The sequence below is a fragment of the Blastomyces gilchristii genome (assembly GCF_000003855.2).
Source record: "Blastomyces gilchristii SLH14081 genomic scaffold supercont1.3, whole genome shotgun sequence".
NCBI classification, from domain to species: domain Eukaryota; kingdom Fungi; phylum Ascomycota; class Eurotiomycetes; order Onygenales; family Ajellomycetaceae; genus Blastomyces; species Blastomyces gilchristii.
The window spans coordinates 2,998,974-3,013,855 of record NW_003101680.1 but is presented as its reverse complement, the minus strand read 5'-3'; the positions used below and the strand labels follow the sequence as shown (position 1 = coordinate 3,013,855).

Sequence of the window (14,882 nt, the reverse complement as noted above, 5' to 3'; positions counted from 1 at the left end):
TAACATTGTTGCGGGCCGTCATAGCCTCTCGCGACTTCATCTGTAAACACTGACGACAACACCTTTGTCCAACGCACTCGATTTCGCTGCACTTGGGTCCTCGTTCCCTTGCGACCATTCGCTTTACCTCCCCACAAGTCGTTCTCTTTTTCAGATTCCCGTTATTGCCATTTTTCTCCCTGACTGCTAGCTGCCATTGAGATAGGGAAGCCTCCAGGCCAAATTTTGAGCTCACCCGAACTCATATATACCAATAAATTGCGCAACAGCACTTAAGCCACGTACAGATACTCCCGGACTATCGAGAATCAAATATTTGTGTTGGATAGACTTGATTTGCCTGTTCCCAAACCGGGGTGTAAACTACACCCAGGGGTTTCTTTCGAAGCACCCAGCCCTCCTCCCTGAATAGAACACTGTCACTCGTTGAACCTACCAATGGTTCTCGCGGAAATGGAGCACTGTAACAGGCTACCAACTCTTATGGAGGTCCTGAATCGGAGGACTCTCGCTCCCGTTGACCTTTTTTCATTCTATATCTACATGAGGGACCAGCAATGCTCCGTCGATTATCTAGATTTTTGGTTAGTTTTCTAGTCAAAGCTCACGATAGCAATTGAGCTCAGATATGCTTACTTTTGATTGCAACTACTAGGCTAGATGTGTCGCAACACATGTCACTATGTCGCCATTACGTTCGCGAACTGCGTCGTTCCGTTCTTCTTGATACCCCGGAAGCTGAAAAGGCTGGAAGCCCACGTTCCTCTGATGCTTTCGAAAGTGATGATACAGGGGCAGGGCCGTCTGGTTACGAAAGTGGAGGACGTCGGAATCGCGATATGCGGCTGTCCGCCTTCTTGCGATCTGAGAGCCATACATCCGGGCAGTCAGTGCACAGCACCGCTTCCAACCAATCACCCCACCGAACTCAATCGAATGATCCGCCGCCCCGACCTGGCAACCTAGACCCCGCGCATACTACTGGCAACACTTCCAATTCCCCTGGTCGTACTGTCGCCCGGGCTGATATCCGCGCCAGCGCGGAACGGATTCTGTACACTTATCTTTTACCTGGCTCGGAACGGGAAGTCATCCTTCCAGAAAATATAGTCGAGGATATAGTGCATATGATTGAACGGGAGGGTAGAGACGACCCAGAGGTTTTCGACACAGCAAAGGATTACGTCTTCCAGGCAATGGAGCGTGACGCGTTTCCAGGCTATTTACAGGCGAAGGCCTTGGGTAACCTTGTCCCCCCCAGCATCTTGGCGCGATTGGTCCTAGCACTTGCCAGCTTCGGGGGAGGTTTCTGGGCCGCTTTTTACGTTGTTCTTACAGACCAACCAAAAAGCACTCGATGTTGGGTACGCAGCCTTGTTAAATTCTTCTCTATATTAGTTGGGCGGCTATGCGTGCTAACAAGTAACTGATGCAGGTTATCTTGCCCTTCGTCTTCGCGGCGTACTTCCTCTCCTCATATCAATATAAGATCGACCCAATATTTGCTCTAGCTGGTTTCAGCGAATACACATTCTTCACGTGGGCAAAAATTCGGGAACCCTATGTTCGATCATTGCTTAACAAACGCGCATCCGTTTCCCTATTGCTGGCAGCATTTGTTGCAGTTGTCTTCTGTGTCCTGTTCATTTTCGTTCCCGGAACTCGGCTTTAGAACACCCAACACAATTTTCTCCTTTGGCACCACATTTCTTCTTTGTCGTCATCTCGCTTTCTCGCTTTTTCGTTCTACTCCATTGCGCCAAAATGCTAAGGGTTTTCTCGCTCATTTATTTGGACACATAAATTCGGCCTGGCGTATTAGTCCTTCATCTCATATACTTATCCTATGGGTTTTCTTCATTCCGGAATCAGCAATGGCGTTTAGGAGTTCTCATATCATACACCCGAGCAATTTCCAAATGGAGGCCAAATAATAATTCATGCCATTGTCGGTTTTGACACCTTCTATGTGGTGGCAATGGCCGAAAAGGACAGAAATAAAGTTGCACTTGGTCTTATTTTGAGTATCGCAAAATATCTTCAAATAGTTTGGTCTAGAAGGCGGAGTTTCGAGCCACGCCGTCATTCCATTTTGGCTTATCGTCTCGTCCCAGTTCACAACCTCCTCCACTATGCTCAAGTTTTCCCTGCGATTTTTATGACTTTGGATGCTTTTTTCTTTCTTTCTTTTTATCTTTCCATCAAGTCCCTTTTTCTACTTTACGCTATTTCTTTGCTTCCTGCGTTGCTTTTGTAACTGATATATCCCTGGTGGAAGTTTAATGTATGTATTGGTCAATTTAGCATGGAAACACATACGTTTCTTTTTTCTTTTCTTTTCTTTTTTTTAGATGCTTCAAGCGATTAGTATTAGCTACCATATATATGCATTAGTTAGCCCTGTTTCTAAGCTTTGCCTGTGCTTTATCTTTATTATTTGATTCCAGTCCTCCTGTCTTCCTCTTTGACAATCTTATACCTAACGGAGCCGAACATGCATGACCTTCTTATCCTTCGTTTGATACACGATTTGGAAACATTTCGTGGCCTATCATACACATGTTCACAGTGAAATTTACATTTCATTGACGAGCCATTAGTTCAGAAAAGTAAACAGAATGTCTTCATGGCACCAGGCAAGTATACAAGTGAGTTCATGATCCCCTGTCATGGAGAATACCTACATCATATCAAGCAGGATTCTCGACTTCATTCAATGTGTCGTAAATGAGACACCTCGATGGGAGATATCTACAGCAGAAAGCTTTCGTACTACCATAGATCTCATTAAAAAGAGTTTAAAAAAAAAGAAAGAGGCAAACGATCTATCGGCTTCCCAATGCCAAGAGGCGTTTCGCATGACGCGTAGATTCGCCCATGCCACCAAGCCCTTCATCAGCATCCATAGCCGGCCCATCCATGTCCATGCGCCCATAACCCCGATATCTACTCTCATCCCCATAATCGTTGAGCTCACGTTTATTCCCACTAGCACCACCGCCAGCCATTGCAGAAAAGTGCGAGCGGAGGCTGGGGCCTCGCCCGCCGCCGGAGAATGGCAACGAGTGTTTTGAGCCCGCCCCAGAACTGGTGCTCCCACCCGCTCCCGCTCCCGCTCCCGCTCCGGAGGAACCCCCCTCATCATCGCCATCATCATCGCCATCCCAACCCGCAACGCTGCGCTCAACGCGGGTAGCCCGATCCTTCTCCCTCGCTCTCCGTTTCTCCGCGTCGGCTTTTATCTTTGCGATCTCTGCTTCTATGCCGCCTACTACATCACTGCATCGCGCTTGCCATTCTGTCAAGATGGATATCATGGGGGCAATTGACTGGGGGCGTACGTCGCGAAGGGGTGCTGTTGAGGTCACGTCGATAAATGCTGGGGTCGTAGCTGGAGAGATGCGGGCGGTTATCAGGGAGGAGTAGATGGCCTTTGTAACGAGGGCTTCGAGGGCGGCATGGTTGGGGAGGGAGAGGGATTTCATGGCAATGGCGTACGTGAGGGGGTTGTGGGATGTGGCGAGGGTGAGGAGGGAGAGGATACGGAGTTTTTCAGCTTGTTTGTCGCTTAGTTGGGGGAGGTTCGGGGTTGCTATTTGTGTTGTCAATTGGTTATCTATTCCAATGTCTCTGGGTGACGTTTTGCAGGGGCACTACTTACCTTGGTATTCCTCCCATGTTCCCCAGGCGAATATTTCTAGAAGCGTGAGATGATTGCGGTATTCAGCTGGTGTGTCTGGAGAGCGCAATGACTGAATAGCTGGAACATGGAGGAGTTCTGCGAATACGAATGTGTTTGGGGAGGAGGTGGCATTGGTGATGATGCCTGCTAGATAGGGTGGGGAATTCGATGAGGTTTTTGCCAGGTGAATGAATGGTTCAAGGGCTTCAACAGCCCGAGTATGTATCTTCTCCATGGGCGATGAATAATTTTTACATCAAGCGCTCTTCGTATTCCTGACTTCTGACTTCTGGTGTAGGGTGAGGTTCCTTGCTGTCTGTAGATACACTTAGTTATTGTCGGCTCTTGGTAGCAGGCTCTGAGCTTACTGGCAATAACCAAATTAAAATAACACCAGCAGAGCCTTAAAAAGAAGAAATCCACAAAAGTGAAGAACCAATAATATTAGTATAGACGGGTATACCAAGATATCAAATGGACTGCAACCCTATGATGGAGTACGGAGTAACACTCAGCTACTTGCCCGACGAGGTTTCCAAGGAGTATACAGGTCACATGATCTCCAGCTGAGTTCTGCTCGATTTGTCCTGTTTGCACAGATTATGTTGCCCATGCAGCGGCTATGCCTATCGGTACCACGGTTATCACCGCGGCTGATTTATTTATAGTTATAAAAGGAGGCAGCAAGTGTACGGAGTAAGTAGTTAAATTACGGATTAGAAATATCTTACAGGCAGATTTTCTCTTTACTCCGTAGCCATGAATTGATTTGAAAACATTTTGAGGGTTAATCGCGGTGACGCCCCTAGCGTTGCCTGCCTTCTCGCATTATTGCCTCAGGTTCGCTTATTGTGGAACAGTGCTCTGTACATTACAATGCGCATTTCATTTTCCCTTGGCAAGTACTCACTCTGCAGAGTGCAAGAAGGAAAGAAGAAGCCAGCCTGGAAACTATGTTGATCAATCGCTATTCAGTACCAAGGTTTCTTCAGAGGTACGCAAGATCCCGGTACCGCTAATACCATATACCACGGTACTGTTATTTTGCGTACTCCGTACGGAGTACAGAGTAGCGAGTGCAAGGACTTACTGCGTATGTTCCACCTCCGTAGAAATGTTATATTGAAACTCCAGTACTGGATTCAAATTGTGCCGGCCCGCATCTTCAATGTTTAGAGGCTTAGGTCCTAAAGAATAGGCACTCAATGGTGCCCAGCCAGCTGAGCAATAGGCACAACAGGCGTCAGCAGACCGCGAAATCACCTCTAAACAGTTTCAGGAGGGATGGTATTCTCTCTTACCACTTTTAAATTACTAGCGTTTGGAAGCGACTTTATGTTTCCACATCTCCGAACCGTAGAAATATGTCCACTGGCAGCGCTAAACCCGTTCTGGAGTATTGCGTCTTCAAGGCCCCGGAGAAGGGTTGCCGGCTTTGTAAGCGATTCTAGCCAATAAGCATCGACGATTCCTAGTCTGGAAGGCTTAGCAAGGGCAAATAATTTCAGATAATTTCAGTTCGTTCTCCACCTCCGACTTCCCCAGGGCCAGGACGACGGACGGCCAGATCTCCTCTCTCCCGGCCATCTCACCCGCTCCACCACATCCCACCTCGCACATCACGCTGCCTCACACGAGTCCTCAGGACCTCAGGAAGCTGGCCTTCTTATCGCGCGCTGATGGCTCTTGCTAATTTATTTTCCAGGGTTAACGTTACAACCAGAACGTAAATAATAAAGACAACTCGCCTTGTGTCACATACTGCTGAATGTGAAACCCGCAGCCCCTCAGCCTCCTCTACTACCTACCACCACCCCCGTGTTTCCTGTTCGTCAGCGGAATATCCCACAAACTTCTAGATCCCGTCGTCGAGATGATTTAGTTAGTTTTCTCCATTGATAAGTCTACACGCCTCACGGAATTATCTTCTCATTGGATATTATTGCTTTACCATGGCGTCGTCTTCCGCTCCGCTTTTGCAAGGAGAGGATCTCGATCCGGCGCCTGGGGGCTCACAATCCCCTGCGCATATGGCCACCACAACTCTCAAAGTTGATGGAATGACTTGTGGCGCGTGTACTTCTGCTGTTGAGGCTGCCTTTAAAGGCGTCGAAGGCGCAGGAACTGTGTCTGTCAGCTTGATCATGGGTCGGGCAGTAGTACACCATGATCCGACCATTCTCTCAGCGGAAAAGGTCGCGGAGATGATAGAGGATCGGGGTTTTGACTGCTCAATCTTGGCCACTGATATGCCACGAGAAATACCTCAGGTAGAGGAAGAGTACGATGGAGGGAATGATTTACTCGAATCCACCCCTAGTACACCATCCGTTTCGACTACAACGCTCAAAGTGGGAGGAATGACTTGCGGGGCGTGTACATCCGCAGTGGAAGGAGGATTAGCTGATAAACCTGGCGTCATTTCCGTAACAGTGTCCTTACTATCCGAACGCGCCGTTGTGGAACACGATATATTTGTGATATCTCCTGAGCAGATCGCTGAAATCGTCGAAGACTGTGGATTTGATGCTGAAGTCCTGGAAACCGTTACCCGACAGCTAAACTCATCTTCGTCACGAGGGAAGTCCGCGTCTAGAAAAAGATCGAACCATGTAACTACAACCATGTCTATTGAAGGCATGACTTGTGGGGCATGTACTTCTGCTGTCGAAAATGCCCTCAAAGACCAACCTGGGCTGGTTCGCTTCAATGTCAGCCTGCTAGCTGAACGTGCAGTTGCGGTTCATGACCCTTCAGTCCTACATGCTGCAGCAATTGCCGAACTAATCGAAAATGCCGGTTTTGACGTGCGCATCATCTCTTCCCGGGAGGACGACTCATTTCAATCACACACATCAGCATCATTAGCGCTAAATATCTTCGGCCTGGCTGGCTCAACGGCGGCTATAGATCTGGAGGATGCGCTCAGAGCAGTCGACGGTGTTTTGGCCGCTGATGTTAAGCCGTCTAATTCTCGTGCTTTAATCAGCTATACCCCGTCCAAAGTGGGGATACGACAATTAGTTGAGCTTGTTGAACGGGCAGGATACAACGCCCTCTTGGCAGAGTCCGACGATAGCAATGCTCAACTCGAATCCCTCGCCAAAACAAAGGAAATCCATGAGTGGCGGAGGGCATTTTGGTTCTCTTTTTCTTTTGCAGTTCCCGTGATGGTGATTAGTATGCTTGTTCCGATGTATATTCCGGCAATCGATATCGGAAAATTCGAGCTCATTCCTGGCTTATTTTCCGGAGAAATCATCTGCCTGCTTCTTACCATTCCTGTTCAATTTGGCATTGGAAAGCGGTTTTATATTTCGTCATTCAAATCCCTCAAACACGGCGCCCCAACAATGGATGTTCTTGTCATGCTTGGTACCTCTGCCGCATTCTTTTTCAGTGTCCTTGCAATGTTAGTCTCGATATTCTTCAAACCCCATTCTCGGCCGATGACCGTGTTTGAAACCAGCACTATGCTTATTACATTTATTACCCTCGGCCGGTGGCTGGAAAATCGAGCAAAAGGCCAAACATCTCGTGCGCTATCTCGTTTGATGTCCCTCGCTCCCTCTATGGCAACTATATACGATGATCCCATAGCAGCCGAAAAGCTTGCTGAGGGCTGGGGTTCTGTGACTGAAAAGGACAAGAACACTACTACTGCAGTTTCTACCAGCCAGAAGACGATCCCTACGGAACTAATCCAGGTTGGTGATGTCGTCTGCCTCCGTCCCGGCGATAAGGTTCCAGCGGATGGGGTCGTTATTCGAGGAGAGAGTTATATAGACGAGGGTATGATTACTGGTGAGGCTGTTCCCATTCGTAAAATCAAGTCTTCACAGGTCATGGCTGGCACTGTCAATGGCACTGGTTGGGTTGATTTCCGGGTTACGAGAGCCGGTCGAGATACCCAATTGAGCCAGATAGTCAAATTGGTTCAAGATGCACAGACCAGTCGTGCCCCTATCCAGAGAATGGCGGATATAGTGGCTGGCTACTTTGTTCCAGCCATTATCACTCTTGGGCTTATTACCTTTTTTGGATGGATGATTCTTAGTCACATTCTTCCAAATCCACCTAAAATCTTCCTTGCCGAAAATAGCGGTGGAACATTCATGGTCTGCTTGAAACTTTGCATATCGGTTGTTGTTTTCGCCTGTCCCTGTGCTCTTGGCCTTAGCACGCCCACAGCGGTTATGGTAGGTACAGGAGTCGGTGCCGAACATGGCATATTGGTCAAAGGCGGGGCAGCCCTGGAAGCAGCGACCAAAGTAACCCATGTTGTGTTCGACAAAACAGGAACCTTAACGATGGGCAAAATGAGCGTGTCGGAGATTAAAATGGACTCAACATGGTCCTCCAATGACTGGCGGCGTCGCCAGTGGTGGTTGATCGTTGGGCTTGCTGAGCTGACCAGTGAACACCCCATTGGCAAAGCCATTCTTGCAAAGGCCAGGGCAGAAGTTGGGGCAACTGATGACAGTCCACTCGATGGCAGCGTGGCCGATTTTGAAGCCTCAGTTGGTAAGGGGGTTTCTGCCATTGTTGAACCCACTTCAAGTGCTAGTAGCGTTCGACATCGCGTTCTCGTGGGCAACGCACCATTCCTTCGTTCTAGGGATGTTCATGTACCACAATCAGCTGAACCCGAACCCGAAACTTCTAAAATTACTGCCTCAATATCCACTCGGCCCATTAAAAATAGCGAGCACGCTGCAGGGTCCACTCTAATCCACGTTGCCATCGACGGTAAATACGCTGGCACAATCACTCTTCAAGATACTTTGAAACCAACGGCAGCAGCTGCCGTCGCTGCTCTCCACCGAATGGGCCTCACCACCTCCCTTATCACGGGCGATTCCCTCTCCACCGCCCTGGCCGTTGCATCAGCCGTTGGTATTCCCGCCTCTTCAGTCCATGCCTCTGTCGTTCCCTCCGAAAAACAATCCATCGTCGCTTCTCTCCAAGAAAGTCCCTCGACCATAGTTGCCATGGTGGGAGACGGCATCAACGACTCCCCCGCTCTGGCTACTGCATCTGTCGGCATCGCCCTCTCATCCGGCACAGACGTTGCCATGGAAGCAGCCGACATTGTCCTCATGCGGTCCGACGATCTCCTCTCCATCCCTGCAAGCCTGTGTCTGGCCCGCTCAATCTTCCGCCGCATTAAACTCAACCTCCTCTGGGCCTGCATGTATAACGCTGTCGGCATACCTTTTGCCATGGGCCTCTTCCTCCCATTTGGCGGAATATCATTACATCCCATGGCTGCAGGCGCCGCAATGGCCGCATCAAGCGTCAGTGTCGTTGTTAGCAGTCTGCTCTTGAAACTCTGGAAACGGCCCAGTTGGCTCGATGTTCAGAAGCTGGAGCGTGAGGCTGAGCTAGGTCTAATTGATAGTAGCGGCCTGGGCCGTGGTGGGCGGGGATCGTGGTGGAAAAAGAGTCCGTTTACATACGACGGGAGAGGTCGGGTTCGACGCACCTTCGCGTGGCTAGTGACACTTGGTTCCGATGCTGTGAATAACGTTGCTAGGAAGCGGAGAAATTCTACTGACGATGAGGGCTATGTTCCTTTGAGGACTGTAGAGCCTGTCTCTGTATAGTGCGTTTTTCCTTTGTTTTTCCTTTCTGTTTTGGCTCGGTTTGTCCTTTTTTTAGCCGGAAGTTTCGGCGTGCGTGTCTCTTTACCCCTTCTTCTATGATTCTGGGTATTTTCTCAGCTGTTCGGCTGTATTTTCTATCTTACATCGCCCCCAGATTTTTCTTTTTCCTGATCGTGTAAAAAACCCTTTTCCTCAAAAACATTGAGAACCCTTTGCTATCCTCTCTTATTGTTATATATGTATACGTTTGGGTAGTTGCTATTATTATTCCGCTTATTTTTCTTCCCTTTCTTCCCGTACATATATATCCAGACACAAATACCCTTCTCGCTTTCTACACTCTATCTAGCTTGATCCATTTTCCATTATTTCCTTTCCTTTCCTTTCCTTTTTATATTCTTTTATATTCTTTTATTCTTATTTCTCTCTCTCTCTCTCTCTCTCTCTCTCTTTTTCTTTTTCTTTCCTTTTTTTTTTTTTTTTCCACATCGACATTTCTGCATTTGTTGCCAAAATAACGCAAGACATGTAAAGCATTATTTTTCATTTTTCCATAGCTTCCAATATAACTGTCTCATTTTTCATTTTTCCGCATTCCCCCCACCCAATTAGGCAAGATTTTCATAAGGTTATGCTATGCGTAGATAATCTTGCAAACATAACAATCCCCTTATTGAAGGTCTGATATTCGCTAGTTGATAAACTCTCAAAGTATTTAGCTAGAGAGCCAAGTAACGTAGTGGTTTGTATCAACCCGATAATCTATATTTAATATTGTCTTTAATTGCCAAAGGAGTGCGGATTTGGTTTTTACTTCAGTGCCATTATTCCATTTCCGTTCAATCGTGGAGGTAGGTGTGTGTGAGGACACGCGGAGCCATACATCGACAGGCGGACTTCAGGAACACTTCCCCGATATAGGAAGAATTGAACTTCAGATCACCCCCTCTCTCTCCCACCAATACCTTTTTGCAGTAGGGGAGGGTATTTAGGATAGATACCTAGAAGATAGTGAATTTATTTTATCTACCTACGTAGCCAGACATATTGTGTGGTACTAAATATATAGTTTCAAAAACAACGTACCAAGGATAAAGTTGAGTAATTACTATGTAGATAAAATAAGACCTGAAAAAATCGCCTAGTAGAATAAGGTAGAATGAAAGGAAACTTCCAAGGGGAAAGGATATATATATCACGCCGCTCAAAAACCTCCTTTCTCATACAGTACCAAGACAAAGAGGGACAGACAGTCTGGAGATCCAACGAACAAATCCTAGAGGCTTATTTTATATTCCAGCGCAATGATCTTCCGACCTAGCCTAGCCCCCGTATCCCATTCCAAATTTCCTCTCTCGAAAACAAGTACACTTTTGACCCCCATCCTCCCCTCATTTACTCGCCTTCTTTGGCGGCGGGGGGAAATACACCGTCGCCTGGCTCTGGCCTTCTGCACTTGCACTTCCATTTGGCGGGGGCGTGCCATTTGTTGTCGATCCGCTCATCTGCGGCGGCGTGGGACTATGTGGGGGCGACGGCATGCTGAAATTCTTCGCGTGGCCACCGTTCGGCATGTCGGGGGGCAGGAAATGGTTTCGCAGAGGCAGGTCTGTGGTTCCGCCTAGACGGTTGAAAGCTTGGGTGCGCGGTGTCATTGGGGGGAAAGCAGTGCCGCCGGGAGTCATGGGTGCGTGCATGGGGTAGATGGGCGACTTGAGACTCTTTAGGTCTTCGAGTTCCCTGCGCCGTTCCAGGCGTTGTCTTTGCTTTTCGTGGATTTCCTCGGTGGGGAGACAGGAGTAGACAGCGTAGACGGTGTGGACGAGGAAGAGTGCGCTGAGAAAAATGTTGGTGTTAGTGGGCATATTGTTTTGGGCATGACTACTTCCCATGTCTCATTTGAAGAGGGCACTTCTATTTTTGACTCAGCGAGTAGGGGGTGGCGTACAACATCAACACAGTGCAAGCAAATGACCCTTTTGCTTGCTGGCAATAGCCAACATTGGACGGGCTTTTAGCGACGTTGCAGTTTTTGGTGAGATACCAAGGTGCGCCTGGTTGCGGGCGTTCCGGATCGGTCATGTCAGGGGAAGCTTGGTATGCAATTGAAACCGCGTAAAGCGCGGTCAATGTTGTATGCACAATCACAGAGAATGGCGGGTAGAAGACATTCAAGATGAACATAGGTGCTTTGACGAGCATGAAAAACATACTCAACACCGATATGACAAGGTTGAAGTGCGTAATGCTGTAATTCGACGGTTAGAGCCGCAATATTCGAAACATGGACTAAGAAGTTTGCCCTAGTGATGGGTAAACTTGAGGAATGGTAGACGTACAATTGACTCCAAGGCTTGGGTGTAGAATATGGGCGGTAGTTTGCAAAGGCGTAAATCATGTCCTCTGGGCCGCTATTGAAGCCATTCTTAGCTCCATCTTCCCACAGTTTCGTTCGATATAGATCTGGTGATGCGATGCCGAACAGGGTGAGGACTGCAATGGTTATGGGAAGTTCGATGCCGAGCAAGATCTTGAATAGGATGGGCGGCCGATATTTCCGGGGCAGATACCACAACATTGTGTCTCTCGTGTATGGAGAATCGGGGGATAGATGGATGGAGTATTGGGGCGGCGATTGGGCGAGGGTCTAAGAAGATAGGGCCCAAAGCAAATGCCAGATATTAGGATGGATCGAAACCAACCCGCTATTAACTGTTTAGTATGGATGCAGCGTAGAGTATGAGAGACGAGTAGTTATCTGTTCTCTTCAGGCCAGGCCTGCTGGCAGGAGGGTCATCTCAATTATTGTTGTCGCCAGTGTTGATGCACGGACAGGCTGAGCAACAGGTCGAAGAAAGAGGAGGGAGAAGAGAAGATGGAAGAGAGGATGGTAGGGTGGGACAGGAAGAATGCCAGTGAAAAGAGTTGAGCGCATATGTGTATTTAGGTACTTCTTCAACTTCGGCGGGCATGCAGAGCTACTCGCTCCAATCCCTCGCCCGCAGTTGGGAGATGCCTGCCGGGGTCATGTTGCTCGCCAAGGCAAACTCGCTGTATGAGGGGACAGAACGGACGAATGATGGACTCCCCACCACCCAGGGCACCACAAAAGTGCATCCGATCAACCCTGCAGGCCATGGTAGGAAGGCCAGGGAGGCCGGATTGTCAGACTGGTGCTGAGCGACAAGCTGCCGCTGGGCCCCATGAGTGGGTGGGAGAGATGCACCCACCCACCACCGTGTCCAGGCCTTGCAGCGAAGGAGAGCCGGCGCTCAGCCTAGCGCTGGGTGTGACGATTCAAGCCGGTGGCCAATGACAGATCTCAGACGGGGATCTTGCTGCATGCCATCACACGCTACCCAGTGGTGTCCAGCGCCCATTGCAGCGCAATTCAGGGAAGACAGCGTGTGATTGATCAGTTGTGGAAATGGGCTTCAATGAAGAAGAACCAGTTGCTTGAATCATGCATGAATGTACCCCGGTTGTTCAATCTCTCATCACAAAATCGCAACCGGCGACGGCGCATACTTGAGGGCGGGAGCTTGGGCCCGGATGCTGGAGTGTTTGTTCTCATTGTTGTTCTTTGTTCTTTGTGTGCTAAGCTAGTAGTTATCTGACATACTCCGTACATACTGTACGGTTGGGGTTGCTGGCGCTTCGATCGATTCCGGTAGTTCAAATAGCAGTGGAATATCCCCTCACGGATAATCTGGATATCCTGCTGTGGATATTTTGAGCAGACACATATCCTATTCTGTGCAATGCCTGTGCGGAATATGGCATTTGAAAATGCGCAACCATAGGAGGTTTCAACCTATCAAATCAGGAAAACATCCAGAACGTAGCTTGCAGGCGATCAAAACATTTACACAGGATAACTAACTATCATAGAAGATACATAAATCAACAACCATCATGAACACATCTCTCAAGCACAAACACGTGACTTCTTCGGACAATGAGCAATCAAGTTAACTCTCGATGTATGCATTGAATCAAACGATATCCCAATACTGATATAAACGATTGAAATATCTCATAGTACTCTGCCCTTTACATTTGGCCAGGCAGTCGCCCAAACCCAATGAATGTATCACGATTCGGGCTGAAAATTAGGGCAGTTCGGACCATGAACACTGGTCTTCCCCACAAGCTGCGTACAGCGCAGGAGCCGCGCCAGAACATGCTCTATAAAGTCCGTCTATCAAGCATAACACAGGCGAATCCTACTGTCCGCCTTTTGCGGTTGGCCATAGGGCGTAATCCGACTGAATATGAAGTATGCTTCAAACCCCCCCCAACACCCACCAACTGCGATATTTCCCACAGTTTGATTGAACGCTGTTTAATGTTTCCTGCATAAAAATTTGTTTTAAAACCGCGAAACTTGATCACCATTATATATTAAATGAGACACAATTTCCCCTTATATATAGTCCAATCATGGCCAATCAAGACCATTTCACTTCCTCCCCGGCCAATGGCTCGACGTCCATGTCCCCTCCGTCCCACAAGCCGGTGGCTTCACGATAACCTCCACCCCAAGCGATGCATTACCGCCGGTAAGAGATAGCAGTAACAATGAAGCTACAGCGGAACCGTACATAGAACTTGCTGTCCAAGAATCACCATCTAATCCGCCCGCAGCCTGGCTTTGGCGCCCCAGGGATGAGATTCTTGGACAGGAGCTGGCAGTAAGGGTTGGCGGGAGCTTTATCTGGCCACCCCATGATGTCCTGCTAGAAGCGATTGGAAGAGTGGTGTTTGTTGCGGGTGGAGTGGGAATTAAGTATGTATAAATTCCGGTGGCTTTAAAATCACCACAAACTGCCATATCCAACCAATTCATACATATCGGAGTTGGAGAGCTCATGCTGAGGGATGATGGGAATGTTAATTGAACCTCAGGCAATAAATTCCATGATATCTTCTGGCTAACCGTCCCCGTCTAGCCCGCTAATTTCAATGATATCACATATCTTCAAAAATCCCTCCCACTTACCACATTCACCAGCCATTCATTTACTTTATTCGACCAGACTCCCCACCACCCCCAAGGCTGGTGAAGATATCTCGAAACACCTGGACCAAATCCTCTTTTTCCCCCGGCTTCGGAGCATTCTCGATTCTCAACGGCCAGATCATCATACCAATCGAGAGGAGCCATCCCTCCGCCTTCACTTTCATCTCTATATCACCAACCTCCATGGAATGCCCCACAGTCCCCCAACAGACTTCACATTGCACAACCGTCGGATCCAGATGCCTGATCTGCATGACGTCTTTGGTGGAAAAAGAGACGTCGTTCCAGATGGGTACAGCTCAAAGGACCCCGGTCGAACGGTATGTTACATCTGTGGACCACCTGACATGACCGATGAGTTCGTCGCTGGTGCCGAAGAGGTCATTGGGGCCGGGGTGGGCAGGAAGAAGAGCGTGTTTTGTGAAAAGTGGTGGTGAACTTATTGGTCGGAAGGAGTATAATATAAGTCACTTTTGGGATTGAATCTCCATAGATAATATGAACAGCAGCTTGTATAAAACTAGGCAGAGCAATAAACCCTTGAGGCATGACGTGTAAGGAAAAATATCAT

The 14,882-nt window shown here is 48.3% G+C and overlaps 6 protein-coding genes across 6 annotated transcripts; 4 read left to right on the top strand and 2 right to left on the bottom strand.

Moving 5' to 3' along the window:
• Nucleotides 1-20: 20 nt before the first annotated feature.
• On the top strand, nt 21-2,504 carry BDBG_02276 (RGS domain-containing protein). Its single transcript, XM_002627559.2, has 3 exons — nt 21-584; nt 656-1,364; nt 1,436-2,504. The coding sequence occupies exons 1-3, from the start codon at nt 439-441 to the stop codon at nt 1,670-1,672; spliced, it is 1,092 nt and encodes a 363-aa protein (XP_002627605.1). The 5' UTR covers nt 21-438; the 3' UTR covers nt 1,673-2,504.
• On the bottom strand, nt 2,301-4,426 carry BDBG_02275 (COP9 signalosome complex subunit 7a). The gene is made up of 3 exons (XM_002627558.2): nt 4,051-4,426; nt 3,662-3,998; nt 2,301-3,592 (listed from the first exon to the last, which is right to left on the bottom strand). Exons 2-3 carry the CDS (start codon nt 3,915-3,917, stop codon nt 2,826-2,828), a joined length of 1,023 nt encoding a protein of 340 aa, XP_002627604.1. The 5' UTR covers nt 3,918-3,998; nt 4,051-4,426; the 3' UTR covers nt 2,301-2,825.
• A 791-nt stretch (nt 4,427-5,217) lies between these two features.
• On the top strand, nt 5,218-10,038 carry BDBG_02273 (Cu2+-exporting ATPase). Its single transcript, XM_002627556.2, has one exon. It carries the CDS (start codon nt 5,635-5,637, stop codon nt 9,286-9,288), a length of 3,654 nt encoding a protein of 1,217 aa, XP_002627602.2. The 5' UTR covers nt 5,218-5,634; the 3' UTR covers nt 9,289-10,038.
• A 237-nt stretch (nt 10,039-10,275) lies between these two features.
• BDBG_02272 (uncharacterized protein) lies at nt 10,276-14,761 on the bottom strand. The gene is made up of 3 exons (XM_002627555.2): nt 11,628-14,761; nt 11,237-11,536; nt 10,276-11,124 (listed from the first exon to the last, which is right to left on the bottom strand). The coding sequence occupies exons 1-3, from the start codon at nt 11,864-11,866 to the stop codon at nt 10,680-10,682; spliced, it is 984 nt and encodes a 327-aa protein (XP_002627601.1). The 5' UTR covers nt 11,867-14,761; the 3' UTR covers nt 10,276-10,679.
• BDBG_16533 (uncharacterized protein) lies at nt 12,368-12,986 on the top strand (the record flags this gene model as incomplete). Its single annotated transcript, XM_031724469.1, has 1 exon — nt 12,368-12,986. One exon carries the CDS (start codon nt 12,368-12,370, stop codon nt 12,602-12,604), a length of 237 nt encoding a protein of 78 aa, XP_031576981.1. The 3' UTR covers nt 12,605-12,986.
• Nucleotides 13,218-14,761, top strand: BDBG_02271 (uncharacterized protein). Its single transcript, XM_002627554.2, has 3 exons — nt 13,218-13,567; nt 13,725-14,077; nt 14,241-14,761. Exons 1-3 carry the CDS (start codon nt 13,373-13,375, stop codon nt 14,746-14,748), a joined length of 1,056 nt encoding a protein of 351 aa, XP_002627600.1. The 5' UTR covers nt 13,218-13,372; the 3' UTR covers nt 14,749-14,761.
• Nucleotides 14,762-14,882: the final 121 nt, after the last annotated feature.